The sequence below is a fragment of the Sus scrofa genome, chromosome 14, assembly GCF_054392235.1.
Source record: "Sus scrofa isolate SSC_HxYL_T2T_F1_AM1 chromosome 14, Sscrofa_HxYL_maternal_Yorkshire_Landrace_v2.0, whole genome shotgun sequence".
In the NCBI taxonomy this organism is placed as follows: Eukaryota; Metazoa; Chordata; class Mammalia; order Artiodactyla; family Suidae; genus Sus; species Sus scrofa.
In genome coordinates, this window is record NC_139396.1 from 135938673 (window position 1) to 135964353 (window position 25681).

The 25681-nt window shown below is 40.4% G+C and overlaps 2 protein-coding genes across 10 annotated transcripts in view; one reads left to right on the top strand and one right to left on the bottom strand.

Moving 5' to 3' along the window:
• The window catches only part of PCGF6 (polycomb group ring finger 6), a 1082924-nt gene that overhangs the window by 53376 nt on the left and 1003867 nt on the right, over window positions 1-25681 (bottom strand). The window lies entirely within an intron of this gene.
• Window positions 1-25681, top strand: part of GBF1 (golgi brefeldin A resistant guanine nucleotide exchange factor 1) — a 133546-nt gene that overhangs the window by 12259 nt on the left and 95606 nt on the right. For all 9 annotated transcript variants that reach the window (XR_014826823.1, XR_014826822.1, XR_014826821.1 and 6 more), the window contains exons 2-3: window positions 201-306; window positions 3073-3139. Coding sequence is in view for 5 of the 9 variants with exons in the window: in XM_084995261.1 (XP_084851387.1) it covers window positions 211-306; window positions 3073-3139 (163 nt within the window). In the remaining 4 variants the exon portion in view is untranslated. The remainder of the gene's footprint in view (window positions 1-200; window positions 307-3072; window positions 3140-25681) is intronic.

Consider the following 25681-nt stretch of genomic DNA (forward strand, 5'->3'; position numbering starts at 1 on the left):
TTGAACTTCCAGAGACCTCCAGAAGAACCAGTTAGATTCATAACATAAGAAGGACTTCATCCCATCTCAATATTGCAAGTGGCAGTCTTGGTACTAAAAATTTAAAACAAAATTGTAACCTTATCAGGTGCTAATTTAAGCATGGGTATGCTCTTGGATAACCAAGTATTAACCAGCTTTTCTCTTAACTCTTTTGGTAGGTTTGCCAGGATGGTGGATAAAAATATTTACATCATTCAAGGGGAAATTAACATTGTGGTTGGGGCCATCAAACGAAATGCCCGATGGAGCACCCATACTCCACTGGTAAGTGGGGAATGGATAAAAAGCTTGGTCACTGAGTTGTTGTTGTGGGGGATCTGGTTAACATAGTAATCAATTTCGTGGTAATAATGATAATAGGAGGTTTAACATAGTAATCAATTTCCTGGTAATAATGATAATAGGAGGAATTCAGAGTTGTTCTTGGTATCAAGGACCCTTCTATTTTATTTCTACTAGAGTCAAATTTACAAGCTGCCTTTTTTTTACCCCCTGGATCCCAAAAGATAATACCATTTTTCTTCTAGCTGTTTTCCTAAACTATTTAAGCTAGTACTTGGGATGTCTTTAATATGCCCAAACATGTCAGAAAGATTCCTTATTTTCTAATTCCCGAGAATTAGAATCTTCTAATTCATTTCAATTGTTTTTGGATTCATGGAGTATGGCTTGGTAATGGTATTCCTTGGGAATTCAGCAAGTTTTCACATAATAGAGCAGACCAGATCTTGCCAGTCAGATGGTAAGAAACTCACCTGTTAAAAAGCTGATTTCCTCTGTTGCATATGTATATTCAAGGATTTTTTTTGTATGGTTGTATAAAAACAGTTTTTGGCATAATTATAAAAACAAGGTTAGATGTTTCCAACTTGGTGAATATGTATATGTGTTTAGGAATTTCTCATGTTCATTTGTAAAATTGGATTGTTTTAGAAGTAAGAATGGGAGTTCCTGTTGTGGCTCAGTGGTAATGAACCTGACTGGTATCTGTAAGGATGTGGGTTCAATCCCTGGCCCTTCTCGGTGGGTTAAGGATCCCGAGTTGCTGTGAGCTGTGGTGAAGATCACAGACTTGGCTTGGATCTAGCATTACTGTGGCTGTGGTGTAGGCCAGCAGCCGTAGCTCTGATTCGACCCCTAGTTTGGTCTTTTTAGGGATGCCTTGAGTGCATCCCTAAAAAGACCAAAAAAAAAAAAAAAAAAGAATGGAGTCAGAATGTCTTGGAATTGAATATTTGTGATTATATGATGAGTATGAAGAAAGAATAGATAGAATAATACAAGTGTCTTAGTCTGTTTGGGATGCTATAACCAAATACTGTAGACTGGGTAGTTTATAAACAACATAAATTTATTTCTGTGGGCTGGAAGTTCAGGAGCAGGATGTCATCATGCTCAGGTGAGGGACTTCAGGTCTCAGACTTTTTGTTGTATTCTCAAATGATGGAACAGGCAAGAGAGCTCTCTTGAACCTTTTAAATAAGAGCATTAATTCCATTCACGAAGGTGCTGCCCTCATGACCTACTCACCCACCTTAGAATTTCAACATTATAAATTTTGGGGGTTCGCAAATGTTCAGACCATAGCACATATAAAGGATTTAGCAATCTATAGTGGCTTGAATGTTATGGTCATGTTGTAGATTAAGATTAGTACTTCATGGAGTTCCCTTGTGGCACAGTGGGTTAAGAATATAGCATTTTGTCACTGCAGCAGCTTGGGTTGCTGCTATTGTGTGGGTTCGATTCCTGGCCCAGGATCTTTCACATGCTGCAGATGTGGCCAAAAAAAAATTAATACTTCAGGATTTATTATTTTAAGTAAGCCTAGAGTACTTCTATGAAATAAGGGATTAGGAAACTGGAAAAGTGAACCATGGCTAACTTTCTTTTCCTCAGAAGGCAAACTTATTGCATTTCCTGGTTGGATTCAGAGAAAGAGCCCTTGTTTTAGCCTTTATTTCCTTTTTCCTCTTGGTCTGCTAATGAATTTTTTTTTTTTTTTGTCTTTTTGCTATTTCTTGGGCTGCTCCCTCGGCATATGGAGGTTTCCAGGCTAGGGGTCTAATCGGAGCCGTAGCCACCGGCCTACGCCAGAGCCACAGCAACGCAGGATCCGAGCCACGTCTGCAACCTACACCACAGCTCACGGCAACGCCGGATCATTAACCCACTGAGCAAGGGCAGGGACCGAACCCGCAACCTCATGGTTCCTAGTTGGATTCGTTAACCACTGCGCCACGACAGGAACTCCTGAATTTTTTTTTTTAATAAAATGATTTTTTTTCCATTATAGCTGGTTTATAGTGTTCTCTCAATTTTCCACTGTACAGCATGGTGACCCAGTTATACATACATGTATACATTCTTTTTTCTCACATTATCAGGCTCCATCAATAGTGACTAGACATAAAGCAACAAAAATAAAAGTAAAAATAAACCAATGGGACCTAATCAAACTGACAAGCTTTTGCACAGCAAAGGAAATCAAAAAGAAAACAAAAAGACAATTTACAATATGGGAGAAAATAGTTTCAAATGATGCAACCGACAAGGGCTTAATCTCTAAAATATACAAACAGTTTATACAACTCAACAGCAAAAAAGCCAACAACCCAATTGAAAAATGGGCAAAAGACCTGAATAGACATTTCTTCAAGGAAGAGATGCTGATGGCCAACAAGCAGATGAAAAAATGCTCAACGTCACTGATTTTTTTTTTTTTTTTTCTTTTTGCCATTGCTTGGGCTGCTCCTGCACGGCATATGGAGGTTCCCAGGCTAGGGTCAAATCAGAGCCATAGCCACCTACCTACGCCAGAGCCACAGCAACCCGGGATCTGAGCTGCATCTGCAACCTACACCACAGCTCATGGCAACACCGAATCCTTAACCCACTGAGCAAAGCCAGGGATCGAACCTGCAACCTCATGGTTCCTAGTCAGATTCGTTAACCACTGAGCCACGATGGGAACTCCTCAACATCACTGATTATTAGAGAAATGAATTTTTAAAAATCTTTGTGTTACAGGATGAAGAACGAGATCCTCTACTGCATAGTTTCAGTCATCTAAAGGAGGTTTTAAACAATGTAACAGGTGAGTCCCGGTTTAAAAAAAAGAAAAAAATGTGTTTGATTTATTGCAAGGATGAGCAAATTTTTTCTGTAAAGGACTGTGTAATAAATATTTTAGACTTTGTGGGCCCTAGCAGCTGTCAGCTACTCAACTCTGCCACTGTAGCTCAAAAGTAGACACATAATACTTAAATAAATGAGTGGTAAATAAAATTATCTATTGAAAAACTGGCTGCAAGCAATGTTTGGCCCATGGGTATAGTTTGCCTTGGTTTACTGTATTGCTGATCCTTCCTAGAGTTCCTACTATGGTGTCCCACTTTTAGTGAGGTATTAGTGTTCATACAGGTATAAGCTTCATTTATTGTCTGAGTTATAAGTAAGTTATTTTGGCTACTTTTTGGTTTTAACTACTTTCTCTAACTTGTGTATGCTGTAAGATAGGAGATTGGTGGCACAAGTGAAGTTTTTATTTTTATTTATTTTAATTTTTTTAAATTAAAAAACTGGCGGGGGGGTGGTGTTCCCATTGTGGCTCAGCAGAAACAAACCTGACCAGTATCTATGAGGATGCAGGTTTGATCCCTGGCCACACTCAGTGGGTTAAGGATCTGACATTGCTGTGAGCTGTGGTGTAGGTTGCAGATGCAGCTTGGATCCCGCATTGCTGTGGCTTTGGTGTAAGCCAACAATTGCAGCTCTGATTTTCCTCCTAGCCTAGGAACTCCCATGAGCCATAGGTGCACCCTTAAAAAGAAAAAAAAAAAATTTGGTTGTTCCCATAACACGTGGAAGTTCCTGGGCCAGGGATTGAATCCGTGCCAGAGCAGTGACCCAAACCACAGCAGTGACAGTGCTGGATCCTTAACTGCTAAGCCAGCAGGGAACTCCACAACTGAAGTTTTTTTTTTCCCCTTTCCTATGACTGCACTTGAGGCACATGGAGGTTCCCAGGCCAGGGTTTGAATTGGAGCTGCAGCTGGGGCCTGCACCACAGCCACGGTAACACTGGATCTGAGCCGCATCTACAACCTATGCTGCAGCTTGTGGCAATGCTGGATCCTTAACCCACTGAGTGAGGCCAGGTATTGAACCTGCCTCCTCACAGAGACAGCATTGGATCCTTAACCCATGAGCCACAACAAGAACTCCACAAGTGAAGTTTTTAATACCTGCGACAAAACCCTTCTCTTATAGAAAATCATTGTTGGTTTTAGGTCCTTAGCTTTCTATAATGCAGATTTTTTAGTCTTAGCTTGTTCCCAGAATCTTTTGTGTCCCCCCTCACATTTTCCTAATCATGATTATTTTACATAATATTCATAGTTTAGAATTTTCAAAGCCACTTTCACATTTATTACCTTATTGAACTTGTTTTTTTCTTTTGGCCACACTTGCAGCATGCAGAACTTCCTGGGCCAGGGGTGGAACCAGTGCTACTGCAGTACCCAGAGTCACTGCAGTACCCAGAGCCACTGCACTGACAACACTGGGTCCTTAACCTGCTGAGCCACAAGGGAACACCTGATCTTTTCTTTCCACTTTTGTTTTATCTATCCATCTATCTATCTATCTATTTATTTTTGGCTGCCCCCGAGGCATATAGAGTTCCTGGACCAGGGACCAGATCCAAGCTGCAGTTGTAACCTGTGCCACAGCTGTGGTGATGCCAGATCCTTCAACCCACTGTGCCAGACCAGGGATCAAACTGGAACTGTGGAGACACCACTGATCCCATTGAGCCACAGCAGGAATTCCAATTGAGTAATTTTCCTGGTGGGGAACTTTATTTTTTCTTCTTCTAGTTTTATTGAAATGTAATTGACCTACAGCGCTGTAAGTGTACATAGTGTTTTGACTTACCTGCATTATGAAATGATTACCGCAGTAAGATTAGTGAATATCTGTCATTTCATACAGATATAGAATTAAAGAAATAGAAAAAATATTTTTTCCTTGTGACGAGAACTCTGTGGATTTACTCTCAACAAGTTTCGTATATAACACAGCAGCGTTAATTACATTTATCATGTCATAGATGATATCCCTAGTACTTATTTATCTTGTAACTGGAAGTTTGTACCTTTTGGCTACTTTCATCCAATTCTTCCTTCCCCCACCCACTGCCTCTTTGGTAACCACAAACCGGATCTCTTTTTCTGGGAGTTTGTTTTTGAAAAAAATAGAATTGACCTACAATACTATATTAGTTCCTGTTAAACAGTATTGTGATTTGCTATTTCTATACATTTCAGAGTGATCACCACAATAAACCTAGTTACTGTACTTTTACACAGTCCTGTGGGAGAGGCATGGCAGATGCTGTTCCTTTCTTGTAAATGAAGTTAAAGCCCAGAGATAGTTTAAGGATTTAGCTGAGGTCATACTGATCCTGAGAAGTGGGGTCACAGCTAAAATTCAGGCCCCTGACTCCCTGGTTTAGTGCCTTGTTCTATATTGCTTCTGTTCATATATTAGAGGCGAATGTACACAGGAAGTGCCTTATCTTCTGTATAAATGTGTCAAGGGAGGGGGAAAGTTTCAGTACTTTGGGTGTTTCAAGGGGGAGATACAGAAAGGGAAAGCCTGAGAGCTGTGGTCCTTTGTTGACCTTAAAGGGCTTTTTCAGTGTATATCCCCGGAAAGGTTTTAGCTAGTAACATATCTAATACCACAGTTGGAATAGTTTTTAGGCTTCTGCAAGTTAAATAAATAATAAACAAACAAATACCCTCCTTTCATGAGAAATTTAGGAGATTATCTGGAGAAAAATTCCTTTTACTTTCCTAAACATGAGCTAAAGTTATCTAAGGATTCCCTACATGTTTCTTTACTCAGTTGAGAAGTGTTGGAAATGTTGGCCAAGAATGATCAAGTATAGAGGAGGTGGTTGTTAGCTAGTTAGCAGGACAAATGCTGCACCTAGGTGGCATGTTCTCATTTTATGTATGGCCTGTACTATAAGTGCCTTGGCTGCTTTAGAAAGTTGGCATCTTGCACAGATTTTTTTAAACTTTTCAGATAAAGCTTACTCATCCCAGTTAAAAAGAGCTGTTAAGAGGATTAAACAAGTTAATACATTTGGAAACATTTGGTAAACATTTTATACGCAGCAAGGAATTATTGTTATAAGTGGTTGGGGACACCCTAAAATGGCTGAGGTCAGACTGGAGTCTTGTAGGCCTTTTGGGCACTCTGCAGACTTAGAGAAGCTGAGGAGGTGCTGCTGTCCTGACAGAGCCACATTTCCTGCTTGCCATCCAATCCATATCCCACATTTATTTTCTCCATTGGGACATATCCCAAGACTTCAGCTCAGTGACCATGTCTGTGGTAAGTAGGGCATTCCAGGATTTGGAGTTTCCAGGCCATCTAAGAGCTACCAAAACTGAGTTTGCTGCCTAATTTTCTTACATCTTTGGGTTAGGAATCCAGATTATCTACTGCTTGAAATTCATAAAACTGGAATAGGCTGAGGAGCCTGTTTTGTCAGTGGTACTAGGAACATAGCTAGATGTTGCCAAGCTTTCCCCTGGAGCAAGGAAGAAAGTGGTAGTATTTTCCAGGGGCCAGTGGTTGTGGCAGATGTTGAAATGGTGCCTGCCAAGGTTGCCCATTGTTCTTTGGTTTTAGCATATTACCTGCCTGAGAAAATGGCAGAATGGACCTGAAATAGAGTATTTCATGGTTTTCTGATTGGTTCTGACACTACCCCCCTCCCCCCCGCCCCAAGTGCTGGCTTCCAGGAGCAGGTTTATGGGTCAACTGCCCCTGTGGTCCTGGACTCTGCAGTCCATGACCAATTTCTTGTTTCTTTTACTGAAACAAACAGATTTTTCTGATTGGCAGTGTCAGGAGGCCTGCTTTCTTGGAAGCCTGTTAATGGTCAGAGGCTGGGAAAGGGTTTTGAACTTGGAGAGAGAAACTGAAGGGACTGCCTGTGCTATGCCCCTGGGAATGGTGTACCACTTAGATTGGAGGAAGTATGGCAGGAATTCTAGGACTCCACTCAGTTTAACTCATGAAACTGAGTTGGGCTAGATCTCCTATTACAAAGAGTTTCTGTTTGTGCTTTTCTAGGCTCTGCTGACTTGGTTGGTGAAGGATATTTACTATTGGAAATAGGTGGTTCATTGGACATTGTGTCAACCAAGATGATTTTTTCCCCCTTTTCTTTAAGAAAAGAGAATGTTTTAAGGACATAAACACTACCTACTCCTCTAGGAGCATTATCTGAGCATCATGAAGGAAATAAATCCACTGTCTCTAGTACATAAAGTTGGCTAAGGCCATACCAGTTATTCTCACAGACATTATCTCTGGACTACATTTTTTTTGCATTCAGTATTTGCCCCAAATGCATCAAAACTGCATACCCTATAGCATTTAGAGTAATAGGATATTCTAATATCAGATCTAAAGAGAGGGTTGCGCTGGGAAGGTGCGGCATGCCTGAGAGCAAAGTTTTTGCATATTGGTACTTTGGATAAAGCCACAGATCACCATCAGTGAGACTTGACTGCTGCTTTTCATTTGGTCTTTCAGTTCTCTTTGGAATCCTTTAGATTATTCTGAAGGAGTTAAATGTGTGGTCTCCAGGAGCTGGAAGTGGGCATGGGGAGTAACTGCTAATGGTTTTAGGGTTTCTTTTTGGGGTGATGAAAATGTTCTGAAATTAGATAATGATGATGATTGTACAACTTTGTGAATATACTAAAAACCGTTGAAGTGTATACTTTAAAAGGGTGAATTTTATGGCATGTAAATTATGTCTTACTAAAATAGCAAATGTATGCTAGAAAAGTGATGGTATTCACCAGTTCTTTATCAAGGTTAAGAGCCATGAAGGGGAGCTTCTGACCATGGTTGCTGCCGTGCTTTGAACCCATTGCCCAGCAAAGGCAGCATAAGGCTCTGTTCAGCCTCCAGGCTTAGTTTGTCCTTTTATGTCTCTCTCATTAACTCAAGAAGCACATGGTTTTTATATTTAAATTTATTCAAGCTGTAATCTTTGACATTTGAGTTAGCTTTTAGTACAGTTTTGCATTTATAGTAATATATATTATGTATTTTCTCTATCCCCAAAGAATCCATTTTAATCTTTTCCGGATGCAAATTTCAGGCTGTCTTGTCCCATCTCCCCTCTCTTGCTCTCTTTCCCCTCCCCCAATGGAGTGTGTTTGATCAGGTGTGGCAGGAATATCCACTGTCAAGCTGCGCCCTTTATATTAGTCAATATTATCCTTCTCCCCCCTCCCTGTCTGTCTGCCCCTTTGGGCTTTCCCAGTTGATTTATAATTTTGGAATTCTCATTGGAGTCTGTAATACAGTTTGTTCATTATTTAACCAAAACCTGTTTAATGAGCAGAGAGAGGCAATGTAAATGTTAGGCATGTTGCAGTGATGTACCTTTGTGCTTCTCAAAGCGGTGGGTAGTTAACTCTGTGCTGCCTGCAGGGCTGGGGTGTCCTGGCCTTAGGGGCAGAAGGACCACTGCCTCTCCCTTGCATTTGCCCAAGCCCTACCATGGGCTTAGGTTCCAAAGACATTTCCTTTTATCCTTCTAGAGATCTCGTTGGGGCTCTTGCATATTGGAGTTATCTCATATTTAGACTGGGTGATAAGGTCTGTGACATGGGATAGGGAGATGAAAGGGAAAGTAAAATATCAGGATACTTGAAACTGCTCTTAGTTTTAGGTCTGTAGAGAGTAGTCAGTTTAGAAGAATCTTCTAGCCAGCATAATCTCTGGTCTTGGATTTCTTTGTTCCCAGACTAGACAAGTCCTTGTAAGCCTCTTAGTACACTTCATCCAGTATACCTCATGGAAAGGGCTCTAGTGAGTTTGTGATTTGGATATGGTCATTTGCCTCCAGATTTAGGCTACCTTTGTCCTTGGTCTTTAAACTTAGATCTTTACAAAGAGATTCTTTTCCAGAAAAATTTTGGTTTAAAGCCCTGAGAGAACAGTCTAAAAATACCATAACCAGAATCTTCTCTTAAGGAATCACCTCTTAATAACTTTAAAACCTCAGGGACAGGACTTGAGGAAGCCCTTTTAGTGGTGTGTGTGTTGGGGTGGTGGTAGTGGTGGGGAGGACAGTGAGTTTACCTTTAGAGATATAACCCCAGACCGGCCTTTTTAATTCTGGGGACCTGTGAGGATTAGGGGTATTTAGCATAAGACTAAGGTGGTCTTGAAGCTCGGTATAAGCACGTGTATTAACTATGAAACTGTTCTAGCTGCTTGGAACTTTTCTTTCTGAGATTCACTAGGATTTGGATTCCTTCAGGGTCTAGCTTACTGAATTGCTTCTAACCAATATTTATTGAATATCTGCTATGTTCTAGGCATTTTGCTTAGGTACTTAGGTATTGGGTGTATAATGACAAAATTCCTGCCCTCATAGCCACTGATTTTTAAGACTAGTGGCTCTAGCTGACTACTCCAGGGCTAACCTTTGTGGCCTCTACTCTGTGCCATGTGGTCCCCTATCAGTCATGGAACGGATGATAGTGAATGAGAGCAATCTGTTGCCATCTTTTTTTATTCTCTCTCTTTCCTTTGCTAACACATAAGCCAAATAAATGAACAGAAATTTACTTCATACATTTGCTTAGTTGGCTTTCTCATGTAAAGCTGTTCTAGCCAGAGTTGAGGGATTCCCAAAGACATTGGTGGGTTATATATTGTAACTCTGAGGGATAGGATATTTCTTTACTGTGCTTAACCTGGACAGCAAGGTATGGTGTGCTTGAGTTTAAGAGGGAGAAGCAGGTGCTTGGAGTGAGTGGATGTATCAGGAGTTTATTTAAATATAGTTTATCCTGTACAAACACACCTGTAGGGTGCTGTCTGTCTCAAGCTTTGTGAATTCAGGGTCTGAGCTAGGAGGTTTGAATCCCTGTAACCTCCAGAGGTTTGCAGAGAACATTTAAACAGAGTCTGGAAACCAGTCTGGGAGGAACTATGCTTAACACCTGTCTGGGTTAGGCCTTCGAAATAGAAGTGAAATCATTCGAGGATGCCTCGTACCTTAAGTTTAATCTATTTCAACTGAAACATGGGGATGTGTAGGAAAGAGATTTTAATAGTCACTGTCAGGAAGAAGGTTTAGTAAGGATACATTATTTGAAAAAAGATTTTACTGTTAGAGCTGTCATCTCCCATACTGATTTTTTTTAATTTTTATTTTTTGCTGCACTCATGGCATGTAGATGTTCCTGGACCAGGGATTGAGCCCAAAGTTGCATCCTATACCGCAGTTGAGGCAATGCTGGATCCTTAACCTGCTGTGCCACATGAGACTTCTGTACTGATTAAATGCATTATTTCATTTTTCCTTTAGCAGCTTGTAATTTGGGGAGTAATAGAGTAAGTAATATATCATTACTAATCAGCACAAGAAGAAGGTTGAATGAGTCACTAGCTTTGACCCACTTGGAAGTGGGCTGGTGAATTTTTCAAGGCCTAAGTGGAGAATAAATAACCAAGTATGATAAAGTTTGGCAGACAAATTCATGTAATAGGCTGAGTGTTGGAAGAGGCAAGGTTTGGGCATACTTTTATAAGTATCTATTTCCTTTGTCCTTTTTGACTTCTTTGTTCTATAATAAAACATATGACTATATTAGTTAGGAAATTATTGAGCAACATCTTAGGATATGACTTGAATTTGAGTTAGCCTGACTTTGACACCTTGGAATCTTGGTAGCTTGGTAGCCCTTGGACTTGTGCGCATTTGAGTACAGTTGGGGAAAATAAAGGTACTGTGATTCTTTTCCTCCAGGAAATATTCAAATCAATAAGATGGCTCCTTGGAGTTCCTGTTGTGGTGCAGCGGAAATGGATCCAACTAGGAACCATGAGGTTGCCAGTTCAATCCCTGGCCTAGCTCAGTGGGTTGAGGATCTGGCGTTGCAGTGGGCTGTGGTGTACGTCGCAGACACGGTTCAGATCTCATGTTGCTGTAGCTCTGATTGGACCCCTAGCCTGGGAACCTCCATATGCTGCAGGTGATGCCCTAAAAAGAAAAAAAAAAAAAAAAGAAAAAAGAAAAGGCTTCTATACACCTGTTTTTGATGATTTGATTTTGTCACTTCTTTTTACTGAGACTTTTCCCAAATGATCCAAACCCTCTTCATTTGACATTTATAAACCAGGAAGTTCTTCTAAACATTTGTTTGCCCTCAAGATTAGAAAATGAAGGCTTTCTTTTTTTTTAGGTCTGCACCCACAGCATATGGAAGTTCCTAGGCTAGAGGTCGAATCAGAGCTGCAGCTGCCAGCCTATACCACAGCCACAGCAACTCAGGTTCTGAGCTGCAGTCTTCAACCTGTGCTGCGGCTCACAGCAATGCCGTATCCTTAACCCACTGAGCAGGGCCAGGGATCAAACTCCCTTCCTCATGGATACTAGTTGGGTTCATTACCACTGAGCCACAATGGGAACTCCAGAAAAGGAAGACTTTCTTGAGAAGAAGCATTTCTGCATAGTTTGGCACCTTATTGTCCAGCTCTTTCTTTTCGCTCCCTAATACTCAAACACTCTTAGCCATCAGTACTAGTCTCCTGGCATATTTTCCACTACTTGTATCTGAAAGGAAGCTGTGGGAAAAAGGGCTGTGGGTGTGGCCGTAAAAAGACAGGAAAAAAAAAAAAGCAGAGACACAGGAACCTAATTTTCTAGTAGAGTTTAGGCGACAGGGTGGTAGTGTAGTTTGTCATGGGCATCAGTGTTGCTAGTATTGCTTTCATTGATATTGTCCTCTTTAGTGCAGCCACCTCTTGAGACCTGAAATTTCTCTCTGGGTATGTGCCCCACTTGCCATGACAGCAGAAAGATGAGTAAAAAGAGGGAAAGCCAGCTGCTGCTTTGTTTTTAACAAGGAGACGGGCAGAGTCCCTCCTTCTTTTCCACCCACTCAAATTCAAGGCAGGTGCCAAGAGTTTCAGAAGAAGCCAAATGTTTGAATTTCAATTTTTTTTTTTTTTTTTTTGGCTTTTTGGGGCTGCACCTGCATCATATGGAGTTTCCTAGGCTAGGGGTTGAATTGGAGCTGTAGCTGCTGGCCTACACCACAGCCACAGGCAACACAGGATCTGAGCCACATCTGCAACCTACACCACAGCTCACGTCAACGCCAGATCCTTAACCCACTGAGCAAGGTCAGGGGTTGAACCTGCATCCTCATGGATGCCAGTCAGATTCGTTAGCTGCTGAGCCACTACGGGAATTCCTCAATGTGCAGTTTTGATTAGAAGCAGTAGTAGAGAATTATTTGTCTCAGCCTTGCCTTCTCTAACCACTTGTGTATGCTCATGGATGCTCAGTTGCTCCCCCCAGTTTCTAAAATGATATTAGATATGTTTATGGAAGGGGTGAGCGCATTTGTCTTTGCTCTTCTGACACCCATTAGAAGATAGAGCAGGGTATAGAGCAAAATGAAAATTAGATGATTTTAGCTCAGATCACCTCCTTAAGGTGGTGGATAGAGAGCAGGAACTACCTTAATATCTCGGTTTTGCTTCTGGAAACCAGGAGACAAGATGCTCCTTAACAATTTTGAGGCCTTTGTTTGTTTACTTTGGTCTTTGGAGAGCTGAAGAACTTAGATGGACAAGCACTCCTGGCTGTCTGTTGGCTTGCTTCTCATTACATGCTTTTTCTGGTACTACTGTTACTACCGTAGGTTGAGTTGTGAAGGGCTGCCACATGTGCACATATCACAACTGACCTTTCCTTGTTCCACGCTTGTTGAGCGATTACTTGCCCTTTTGTAGAACTCACATTATTGCCTTATATTTCTGGCCCAATGTGAAGTGGGAGCATCCAGGAAGTGGCCTGATAGACTGTACATCAGAGGGCAATAAATTGGCATTTGATTTGGTGGAAAGGCAGGGCCAGATGTCATTTGGGAGCAAGGGTTTTTCTGCAGTCAGCCATGTAGCCTGCTTCCAGGTGTCCTGGAAAGCAGCTTGGGAACTGGAGGCTAAGGGTACTTGGGGACGTTAACTGGGGAGGAAGAGGATCAAAAGGACTTTAATGTTATCTGTGATGGGCCTTAATGTTATCTGTTGGGAAAAGTCCTCTAAAAATAGAGGAACAAATGAAATTTCCCTGACACTGGTAGGAATTTTTCTACTAATTTTTTTCCTTTCCAAGTAAAGTGAGTTATTACTTGGCAGAAAAACATAAAACTTAGGAGACTGGGAGTTCCCGTCGTGGCGCAGTGGTTAACGAATCCGACTAGGAACCATGAGGTTGCGGGTTCGATCCCTGCCCTTGCTCAGTGGGTTAACGATCCGGCGTTGCCGTGAGCTGTGGTGTAGGTTGCAGATGCGGCTCGGATCCCGCATTGCTGTGGCTCTGGTGTAGGCCAGTGGCTACAGCTCTGATTAGACCCCTAGCCTGGGAACCTCCATATGCCGCAGGAGTGGCCCAAAGAAATAGCAAAAAGACAAAAAAAAAAAAACTTAGGAGACTCTTGACAAAGGGTTGCAGAATAAGAAAGCCTCATTGCGCATGAACTTTTTCATGAAGGTTCATTCTTTTCTTTGGGCAAACAGCAGGTTTAAGAAGACTGGCTCCAAATTGATAATAAAGTGAGAGCTAAGATAATACTATGACTGCCTTACAGTGGGCTAGAGTGATATCTTCAGAATGCAGGTTCCATTCTATTAATGGATTATGATATCATTTTAAAGGGTTGCACAGCATTTTTTCCTTTAATTTTTGGTATGAAAATTTTCAAACATAAGAAAATTGAGATAATTTCACGGTGACCACCTAATACATCCCACATTTAAGTATCAAAATTATTAATATTTAGCCATATTGCTTTATCCATATCTATATATATGTGTGTGTGTTCTTTTTCATACACCATTTGAAAATAAGTTGCAGACATGTTGACATTTCAGCATACATCATAAATAAGGACATTCTCCTACATGATCATAGTACTATTATCACACCTAAGAAACTTAAAAATAATTTACCAATATTAACTAATATCCAGTACACATATTGAAATTTCCTGTTTGTTCCCAAACTGCCTTTTATAACTATAGCTGGTTTCACAAACAAAAATCCAGGCAAAATTCTCATTTCATTAGGTAGTTATATCTCTTTAGACTTTAACAATCTAATACAGTTTTCTCCATTTGTTTTTTTTTTTTTTTTCCTCTTGGCATTAAGTTTTTTTTTTTTTTTAGTTAGTGTATAGTTGCTTTACAATGTTTTGTTTGTTTCAGGTATATAGCAAAGTGATTCAGTTATACATATACATATATTCATTCTTTTTCAGATTCTTTTCCCATATAGGTTATTACAGAATATTGAGTAGAGTTCCCTATGCTGTATGGTAGGTCCTTTTTGGTTATCTATTTTATACATAGTAATGTGTATATGTTAATCCCAAACTCCTAATTTACACCCCTCATTTCCCCTTTGATAACATTAGTTTGATTTGAAATCTGTGAATCTGTTTCTGTTTTGTAAATAAGTTTATTAGATTCCATATATAAGCAATGTGTAATATTTATCTTTGTCTCATGTACTTAGTATGATAATCTCTAGGTCCATCTGTGTTGCTGCAAATGTCATTGTTTCATTCTTTTTTATGGCTGAGTAGTATTCCATTGTATTTATGTACTACATCTTCTTTATCCATTCCTCTATTGATGGACATTTAGATTGCTTCCATGTCTTGGCTATTATAAATACTGCTACGGTGAACATTAGGGCTAATCTATCTTTTTGAATTATGGTTTTTCTCCAAATATATGCCTAGGAGTGGGGTTGCTGGATCATATGGTAGTTCTAATTTAAATTTTTTAATTGGCATTGACTCTTCGAAGAGATCAGGCCATTAATCTTTAGAATGTTCTACATTCTGGATTTGTCGGTGTCACTTAACTTGTTCCTCTATCTCATATGTTTCCATCCTCGAAGTTGGGATTAAAAGCTTGATTTGATTCAGATTAAATATTTTTGGCAAGAATACTTCCTAGGTGCTATTGTGTACTTCATATTATGTCACCACAGGAGGGCACATACTGTCAGATTGTCCCACTGTTGGTAGTGTTAAATTTGATTACTTGCTTCTGGTGGTGACTACTATGTCTCCTCATGGTAAAATAAATTTGTTTTTCTCTTTGCGATTAGTAGATCATCTGTAAAGTAATAATTTGGCAATTGTGACTATCCTATTCTCTGATTCTTTTATCTAATGATCATCCACTGATGAATTTTTGCCAGAATAATTTATTTCACTGGAGGAGGGGGATTGCAGAATGATGATTTCTATTTATTTTTATTTTTGCCTTTTTTTTTTTTTTTTTTTTTTTTGGTTTTTTAGGGCCACACCAGAGGCTGTATATAGAGGTTCCCAGGCTAGGGGTCCAATTGGAGCTGAAGCCACTGACCTATGCCACAGCCACAGCAACTCGGGAACTCCTATTTTTGTCTTTTTAGGGCCATACATGCAGCATGTGTAAGTTCCCAGTCTGGAGGTCGAATCAGAGCCACAACTGCTGGCCTCTGCCACAGCTACAGCAGCACCAGGTCTGAGCCACGTTTGTGACCTGCACCACAGCTCATGGCAGCACTGGATCGTTTAACCCACTGAGCGAGGCCAAGGATAGAACCCACATCCTCATGGATACTAGTTGGGTTTGTCACCACTGAGCCACAATGGGAACTCCCAGAATGATGATTTCTAATTCTGTAATTCTATATTATTAGCTGGCATTATCTAGAATAGATTTCTTTCATTAATTAGAGAATGAACCAGTTTCTTCTAAAAAGGCAAGGAAAATGCCTCCTTCCCTTAAATTGCCAATTTTCAGAGTAAGGAGTTAGTATAATAATGATTACCTGTAGTGGCAAGTGAGGAATTTTCCCCCCTTTGGAGGAGGGGGAATGTGAATTTTTATTTATCCAATATTTACAGTTAATTACATTTATGATTACTTTTGGTGCTCACGTAATTCCAAATTTGGCCGATGAATGCCTCTTCAAACTAGTTCCTTTGATATGCCCTTTTGAGCACTTTGCTTTCTGGTATAAGATATGGGCATTAAAAAGAATAGAACAGAAATTATCAGGGAGTTCCTGTTGTGGCTCAGTGGTTAACGAATCTGACTAGGAACCATGAGAATGCAGGTTTGATCCCTGGCCTTGCCCAGTGGGTTAAGGGTCTGGCATTGCTGTGAGCTGTGGTGTAGGTGCAAATGTGGCTCGGATTCTCGAGTTGCTGTGACTGTGGTATAGGCCGGTGGCTATAGCTCTGATTCAACCCCTAGCTTGGGAACCTCCATATGCTGTGGGTGCAGCCCTAAAAAGACCCCCCCCCCAAAAAAAAAGAGTCAAAAGAGTGTTGAGACAGGGTACCTCTTCCTCCCCATTCTTGGCACTCTGTGAAGTGGCTTAGTCCCCTTGACCTTTGGGAACCAGCGGACTTTTTATCTGGATTTCACCCCTATCAACTTTGGTTTCAGTATGGCAGTTCTTTCCATCTATCTACTATCTATCTTTATTCATTCATTTATTTACTTAAAGATCTGCTATTACATACTTTCTTTTCTCCTCCAGTTTTATTGAGATATAATTGACATATAACATTATGTAAGTTTAAGATGTACAGTGTGATGATTTGAAATCACACATATTTCGCAAAATGATTACCACAATAAGGTCAATTAACATATCCATCACCTCACATAATTACAGTTTCTATGTGAATTGAGAACACTTAAGACCTACTGTCTTAGCAACTTTCAAGTTTATAATACATTATTGTCAACTATAGTCAAATGCTGTGTATTAGATCCCCAGAACTTACTCATCTTTTTTTTCTTCTTTTTAATGGCCATACCTGCAGCATATGGAAGTTCCTGGGCTAGGGGTCAAATCAGAGCTGCAGCTGCAGGCCTACAGCACAGCCACAGCAACACCAGATTCAAACCTCATCTATAACCTACACTGCAGCTCACAGCAGTGCCAGATCCTTAACCCATTGACTGAGGGAAGGGATCAAACCAGCATCCTCATGGATACTAGTCAAGTTCTTAAACCACTGAGCTGCAACGGGAACTCCGGAACTTACTCATCTTATAACTGATGTTTATATACTCTGATCAACATCTTCCCATTCCCACCATCTCCCAGCCCCTTAGCAATCATCATTCTACATTCTGTTTCTATGAATTTGTGTTTTTTTTTTAGATCTCACGTGTAAATGAGATTACGCATTATTGATCTTCTTCTCTCTGACTTATTTCAATTTGCATAACATCCTCAAGGTTCATCCATGTTGTTGCGAATGGCAGAATTTCCTTTTTTTGGTTTATGGCTGAAGAAGTTATGTTTATATGGGTGCTTCTCCCTGGATGAATCAACTTTTGCAAGGTAGAGATTAATTTGAGACCATTTAAATCAGAACAGTCCTGGAGAATAAGTATTCTTCCCCTAGGAAATAAGGATTGTGTATGTAATTGTGACTGACTAGTCACTTTGCACCTTTTACCTTATCTCATAAAAGGTGATGTTAAGCTGATTGTTCAGGAAAGGGGGATAACATCATGTTAGACATGGCCTGGCCGTCCTTTTGAGTTCTTTTGGTGGGTCAAGGCGTCATTTTTGTTGGTAAGACTCCAAAATAACATCTTATCCAGGAACTTTGCTCTGGGCAGAAATTCTTTCACATATTAAGTCAACAAATATTTCTTATGTACTTACTGTGTGCCAGATACTGAATTAGGTATTAGGGACCTAGTTTTCAAGGAGACTAACAGAGTTCCTGTCCTCATAAAGTTTATGGTCTAGTGGGCTGGTGATTTGAGAAGTTCTGGAATTTAAGTGGACAGCTGGGCTCTGGTTTGAAGTCTGCCCAGCTTCCACATTTAACCTCAGAAAATTGTTGTATGCGGTAGTGTGCTGAAAGAGGTTCTAGGATAATCAGAACAATAGCAGTGGTGTTTGTCTGTGTTATCTATCCTACTCCCATTCTCTACCCTAGCCCTGGCTGCCTGGCAGTAACTGTGTACCTGGCAGTTTCATTAGCTGCTTTAGGGCTTTGGATGTCTTAGAGCTCGATTAGTCTATTTACATTCATCTTTGATTAATTAGTCTATACATCTCAGAGCTGAAATGAGTAAAGCTGTACTGCAGGATAAGATATCAATGGCTGATTGCCTTTTCTGATCAAAGTCACCTAGTGGTTAAGGATCTGGCATTGTCACTGCTTTGTGGCAGTTTCGATCTCTAGCCTGGAAACTCCCACATGCCGCAGGTTTAGCCATTTAAAAAAAAAAAAGTTAACTTCTAATAAAATTTAGCTCTCAGGCTTGGGCTTCTAACACAGTTAGGATTCTGAAGACTGGGGGCATGAAACAAAGATTTTAATAACTATTGAACTAAGGTGCTAAAAGAATGAGGAAAGTTTTTTTTTTTTTTTTTTTTTTTTTTTCCTTTTAAGGCCATACCTACGGCATAAGTTCCTGGACCAGGGGTAGAATTAGATCTGCAGCTGCCAGCCTACGCCACAGCCACAGCAACACTAAATCTGAGCCACAACTGTGACCTCTGAGGATGCAGGTTTGATCCCTGGCCTTGCTCAGAGGGTTAAGGATCTGGCGTTGCCGTGAGCTGTGGTGTAGATGCAGCTCGAATCTGATGTTGCTGTAGCTGTGGTGTAGGCTGGCAGCTTCAGCTCTGATTCGACCCTTAGCCTGGGAACCTCCTCCATATGCCACGGGTGTGGCCCTAAAAAGACAAAAAAAAAAAAAAAAAAAAGTTGCCCTTGAGAACCTTGGGTCCTCAGAGAGAATGCTCTTTAGAAATGTTCTTTATCCTTAGGAATAGTATTCCTAGGATTTTCAAGGGTGGAAAAATATAGTGAGGCAGTAAAGCAATTAAACAGTAGTTAAGAGCTTTCTAAAAGAGAAAGTTGGAGTACAAATATATTCCACAAAAGACCTGTGATTTGCTTGATAGCTTATTGTGTTTAAAGTACAGTCCTTTCTCCTTTGCCTCTTTTTTTCTGGGATAAGTGTACATCCAAGGTACATTGTTAATACCTACTACAGACAAATGCTTTTGTAACCAGAGCCCAGTGTCTTTGGCAGAGGATCCTGGTTCCCTTTGGCTCAGGAGGAAGATCTTGGTTCAGCCCACCTGGAAAGAAGCATTGTGCGGAAAGTAGTCAAGGGAAAGTGGATTTCTGTTACCAGAATCCAAATTTGGCTCATTAATCCTCCCAAGTGAGCCCAAGATTAGCATCTTAATCAGTCTCATTTCAGAGGTTTTAAAGACTTACTCTGTTCTCTAGGTTCTTTATAAGAAAGGAAATGAGCAGTGGCTGCATTTGGTAGAACTCTTCAGTATTTAGAAATTGGGAGCTCTTGCCAGGATCCTAAGTGGTCCTAAGTAGGCTACACCTCAAGGGTCAGCAAAACTGGCTTGTGTACATGCAGTAACACAAGGCAGAGAGTGGGAAATATTTATATTAGTAATAGTCTTACTCTAAAAGCTGCAAAGAAAGAAGAAAGTTGGCTTGGTCCCCTACCGGAGGTTGTTTTAGTGCTATCTAGAATGTAAGCTCATCCCCATTTCGTCTTTACCTAATTGGTGTCAGGACATTTAATCAGGTCAACTGATGGTGAATTCTTTTGAATTTTCTTTCTTTCTTTCTTTCTTTTTTTTTTTAAAGCTTGTCCAGGGCATATGGAGTTCCTAGGCCAGGGATCAGATCCAGGTTGCAGTTGAGACCTATGCTGCAGCTTCGGCAGTGCAGGATCTTTAACCCACTGTGGTGGGCCAAGGATGGAACCTGCGTCTCAGCGCTCCAGAGGCACCCACAATCCTGTTGCGCCACAGTGAGAACTCCTGAATTTTGGTCTTGAAGTAATTTTAAACTTACAGAAATGGTGTGAGAATAATACAGAGGTCCTCCATATACCCTTTTGCTACTTGGTTATCGTTATTATTTTTGTCTTTGGTTTTTTTAACGGCTGCACCTGTGGCATGTGGGGGTTCCCAGGCTAGGGACTGAATCGGAGCTGCAGTTGCCATCCTGCTCCAAAGCCACAGCAACTTGGGATCTGAGCCACATCTGTGACCTACACCACAGCTCACAGCAATGTCAGATCTTGTTAACGCACTGATTGGGGGCAGGGGTTGAACCCGAATCCTCATGGATACTAGTTGGGTTCTTTACTGCTGAGCCACCCCAGGGACTTTGCTGCTTGTTTTTATTATTCCCTTTCTTTCTATATACACACACATACGTATAATATATATGTTTTTTTCTAAACCATTTGAGAGTAGGTTATATACATCATGACCTTTTTATCCCTTAATACTTCAGTGTAAATTTCTTAAGAACAAGGATGTTTTCTTACATAATATTTAGTACAGTAATCAAATTCAAGAAATTTAACATTGATGTAGTGCTTTACTATTCATATCCCAATTCTATCCATTTTCCCAATAATAAACTTTTTAGTTTTTTCCCTTTCAGTTAAGGGTCACATATTGTATTTAGTTGTCATGTTTCTTTAGTCTCCTTTATTCTAAAAGAGTTCTTCAGTCTTTATTTGTCTTTCATGACATTACATTTTTAGTGAATATCAGCCAGTTTTTTCTTTTCTTTCTTTTCTTTTCTTTTTTTTTTTTTGAAATTGTTCCTCATTTGGATTTGCCTAGTGTTTCCTCATTGTGATTCAGGGTATATGTGTCTGGCATGAATCTGTATGCCGCTGCTGATAATAGTGTCCTTCTCAGTATAGCATGTGTGGAGATACCCCTCACTGATGATATTAATTTTGATCACTTTGTCAAGGTGTTACTTTGTTTCTCTACTAGATAACTGTCATCTTATTGGAACTCATAAGCAGTCTGTGGGGAGACACATTAAAACCTTATTTTACTCCTCATTCCACTTTTCCCCCATGATTTATTATACACTGATGATTCTTGCCAGAACCGTTTTCAGGTTGCAGTGATGGAACACTTTGAGCGATTATTTAAAATACCTGTTCTTAAAGGATTTGGTCTTAGTGTGGAAAGAAAATGTGAATTTTCTTCCTAGCTTGCTTGTGTTGAGTTTCTCTTCTTTTTAAGAAACACAAGTATGTGCATGCCCTCAAGGTCTATATTTCTTTGTAGCTTTGGTGGTTTTTTTTTTTTTTTTAAATAGAGTTCTTTTGAAAATTGGGAAAAGGTTTATCTCAATGAGGCTCGACTGAGGGTTTGGTGATTTCCTAGTATACGGCAACATTACCCAGTGGAATTTGTTCTCTACTCAACCAATAGCATAAATGCTTCTCCTTTAAGCCAGACTGGGGACAAACATGTGAAACTGATTCCCTTCTCTTTTTTTTTCTTTCTCCTTTCTCCTTTCTTTTAATAAGCGAGATAGCAATATGAATTCATCATCCTGTTTCAGCTTTTATTTTCAAATCTATTTAATAAGTTTGGTTGGGCTCATTAAGAACTTTTTAAAATCTATAACATTCAGAAATGCCCATCATCCAGGAGCTTTAAGAGGAATGCTTTTATTTTATTTTTTTGTCTTTTTTTTTTTTTTTTTTAAGGCCACACATGAGGCATATGGAGGTTCCCAGGCTAGGGGTCTAATCCGAGCTATAGCTGCCAGCAATGCCAGATCTAAGCCGAGTCTGCGACCTACACCATAGCTCACAGCAACACGAGCGAGGCCAGGGATTGAACCCATAACTTCATGGTTCCTAGTCGGATTCATTTCCGCTGCACCATGGTGAGAATTCAGAGGATCCCACATTGCTGTGGAGAGAGAAAGAGGTATTGCTCTTGAGTCTCAGGTTCTTTGTTGTTACTGCCATGGAGTGTAAGCTAATGAAATAACATTACTAATGAAAGACTCACCAGCTATCAGTTATGTTTTGTGAAGGAAGCTTTGCCCATCATAAATTAAAAAAGAGAGAAAAGTAGGGAAAGAAAGTAAATGGAACTAGAGTAGCAGGAAGTAAGGAGGAGCAGAAGGAAAGGGCTTTGGATGGGGTAAAGGAGTGAGAGGGAAGGACCAAGAATACAGAGCTGCTAAATAGGAAAATGGGAGTCAGCTCTCACATTTACCTTTACCCAGTCTCACTGTTTGGGATTCCCCTTTTGGTTGAGTGTGCTGCAAGGTAGGATGAGGTGGGGTGAATGAAATGGTCCCATCCTTAACTCCTTGGATTCATCCACCCAGAACTGAAGGGCTTACCCTGTAATAAGGTGACTTGATAGCCTGATCTTAGGTTGGGGTGGAAGAGGCTATTAAATGATGCTTTTTGGGCAGCTAGCATTAACAGTTATTTTTAACCTCTCCTTTCAGTCCCTTCATTAGGCTCCTCCATGGGCTACTATGAGAGCAGTCAAAATTAGCAACTATACAAAATAAAGTACCTCTTGTCTCCCCAGTCACTTCCAAAATAAACAGAGAGTAATACTGTCCGTATTTTGTCTCACTTTACTCTGAAGACTACCGATAGAGGAAGCATGGATTAGTGTGTAGTGATTTCTAGGCTCTGCCCTCTGGACAGATTCCCCTCTGAGTGTTGTGGCTGAGTGACAGGACCATGTGGCAGGAGTGCAGCTGGAAGTATATCATCGGCAGATTTGGGTTGGGTAAATATAGCAGGAGCAGGATGTCAGTGTGGGAGATGGATTGTTCTGGGAAAGGAAGTGTTGTCTTTCGTCTGAGAAACAATTTCCTGCACTTCTGGGACTCTTGCTTTCTTCTTCTTCCCCCCCCGCCGCCCCCCAGAGCAGAACTGGAGTTGGCAGGGGATGGGTACACTTGCTGTATTCTATCTCTGGGGTTCTATCTATTTGTGAATTTGAAGTTGGGAGTAGAGATAAGATCTGTTTTAGCAGTTAGGAAATGGACCCAATAAATAGCCATACCCCTGCCTTACAGTTCATTTTTTGTAGTCTTAAGTTAAAGCACATACCTGCATAGAGCCTCTTTTCAAAAAGTAACCATTCTTTTAGTAAAACAGACAAGTCGAAAGACAAATATAATTATACAAATAAAATCAACTCTATTCAAAGTCAGACATAAGGCACCAGCTGGCAGGAAACAGCTGGGATGTTTCTGGGGGCTAGACTCTTCTACACCAGAACTTAACTCTTTAGGCTATCTCTGTTATCTGAGCTACTTAAGATGGCTGCCTGTCTACCAACAATCTCTACAAAAGACTAAGTGTACTAAATTATGTGTTATTTTATAATTGACTAGAACTTTACAATTTATAAAGTGCTTTTGCAGAGTTCCTTGTGGCACAGAGGGTTAAGGACCTGGTGTTGTTACTACAGCAATTCAGGTTGCTGGTGTGACACAGGTTTGCTCTCTGACTTGGGCACTTCCATGTGCAGCAGGTGCTACCAAAATAAAGTGCTTTTGCATATTTTTTAAACTTTTAAAAAGGCCTTTTTATTTTAGAATAGATTTAGATTTATGAAGAAATTGTAAAGGGAGTTCCCATTGTGGCTCAGTGGATTAAGAACCCGACTAGTAACCATGAGGTTGAGAGTTCAATCCCTGGCCTTGCTCAGTGGATTAAGGATCTGGCATTGCTGTGAGCTGTGGTATAGGTTGCAGATGTGGCTCAGATCCCTCGTTGCTGTGGCTGTGGGGTAAGCTACAGCTGTAGCGCTGGATTTGACCCCTAGCCTGGGGACTTCCATATGCTGCTGGTGCAGCCCTAAAAAGAAAGAAAGAAAGAAATTGTAAAGAAGTTCCCATATACCTCACGCCAAGTTTCCTCTGCTATTAACATTTTACATTAGTAGGTACATTTGTCACAATTAATGAACCAGTACTAAAATATTGTCGTATTAGCTGAAGTCCATACTTTATTCAAATTTCCTTTGTTTTTACCTAATATTTTTTTTTCTGTTTCAGGATCACATCCAGGATACCACATTACATTTAGTTGCCGTGGCTCCTCAGGCTTCTCTCTCTCTCTCTCTTTTTTTTTTTTTTTTTGGCTGCCCCTGGGGCATATGAAAGTCCCCAGACCAGGAGTCGAATCCAAGACACAGCTGCTGCAATCTATGCTGCAGCAATGTTGGATCCTTAACCCAATGCCCCACAGCAGGAACTCCCTCCTTAGGCTCCTCTTGACTGTGATAGTTTGCATATTTTTTTTTCATTTACTTTTCATAACAACCCACAAAATATACCAAGCCTTTATTAGTATCCTGCTTTTACAGATAAAATTCAGGCTCCAGAAGGTTAAGTAACATGTTCAATGTTACATAGTTAGTAAAAGCTTCTATTAAAATGTGATTATGGGAGTTCTTTGATGGCCTAGAGGTGAAGGACTCAGTGTTGTCACTGCTGTGGCTCAGGCTGCTGCTGTGGCTTGGATTTGATCCCCAGCCCAGGAACTTTCGTATGCCTCAGGCTCAGACAAAAAAAAAAAAAAAAAAAAAATCGATTATGATTTGGAAAAAGGCAGTGAGGTAACTTTTTTAAATGTGGATGAGGGCAAAACCCATAGCTAACTTTCGGGTGGGTCATTTGTAAAAGAGGAACAAGAGACAGAGGTGAATAAGCCTTACTTGTTTCTGGACCTTTCTGTCTTACCTGTATACAAATTAACATTATTATTTTGATTGCAATTCCATAGGAAATATCCTTTCTCTTTGTGATTCTGCTACGTCTATCAAAGGAGCTGATTCCAGAGAATTCTGGGCTGCCTGAGGAGTTGACCTTGTTCTCTAGCAAGAGATTCGCTGTTCACTGGTCCCTGTTAGACATCCACATTCAATAGGAAGGCCCATTGAAAGCATGGCACACACATTTCCAACACAACCAGGCTGTTTCTGGCATTATATGGCAATAACTGTCTGGAAATAAAGCACATGAGTTTTTAAGTTCAGGGTCTAATTGGGCAGGCTGAAGTTCTGGCTTGGGGTTAGGAGACTCAGAACTGTAGGGCTGCGTAGAAAAATTAAAAATCTGCAAAGACATGGCAATTACTGGCTCTGAATGCTTTATCCAGAGAGATAAGGGAAGGGGATTGTTGAGAGGAGGTAAAGTGTAGTATGTTACTGATGATCCTGGATACTATTAAAAGATCATCTCAAGGTGATGGGAACTATGGAAGTACAAACCATCATATCTTAAGAGAGGGAATAGCACCCCTTGCCTAGAGAAGCAGTCATAGGATTGTACCTGTATCTTAAAGGGCAACTTTTAAAGTACCCCAAATTAAGCTGACAGGGTAAGCAGCTTATTGATGCCATTAACAACCACTTTTATTAGAGCAGGGTTTGTGTTTTTTTGTTTGTTATAGATAATCAGAAATGGGATACTTCTCAATTTATGCTTTTATGATATATAGCTGTGAGCCTAGAGGCTGGTTTAGAACCCCTTTATAGTGAGGCAGTATTGCTGTCTTTGGTTAGCTCTGATTTTTTTCTCTAAAAGGAAGCTATGAAAATAGCAATGAATAAAACAATAAGAAAGAACTTCAGAAAGTTTGTGTATGCTATGTCTTCATGGCATCATGAAATAGGTTGGGGACA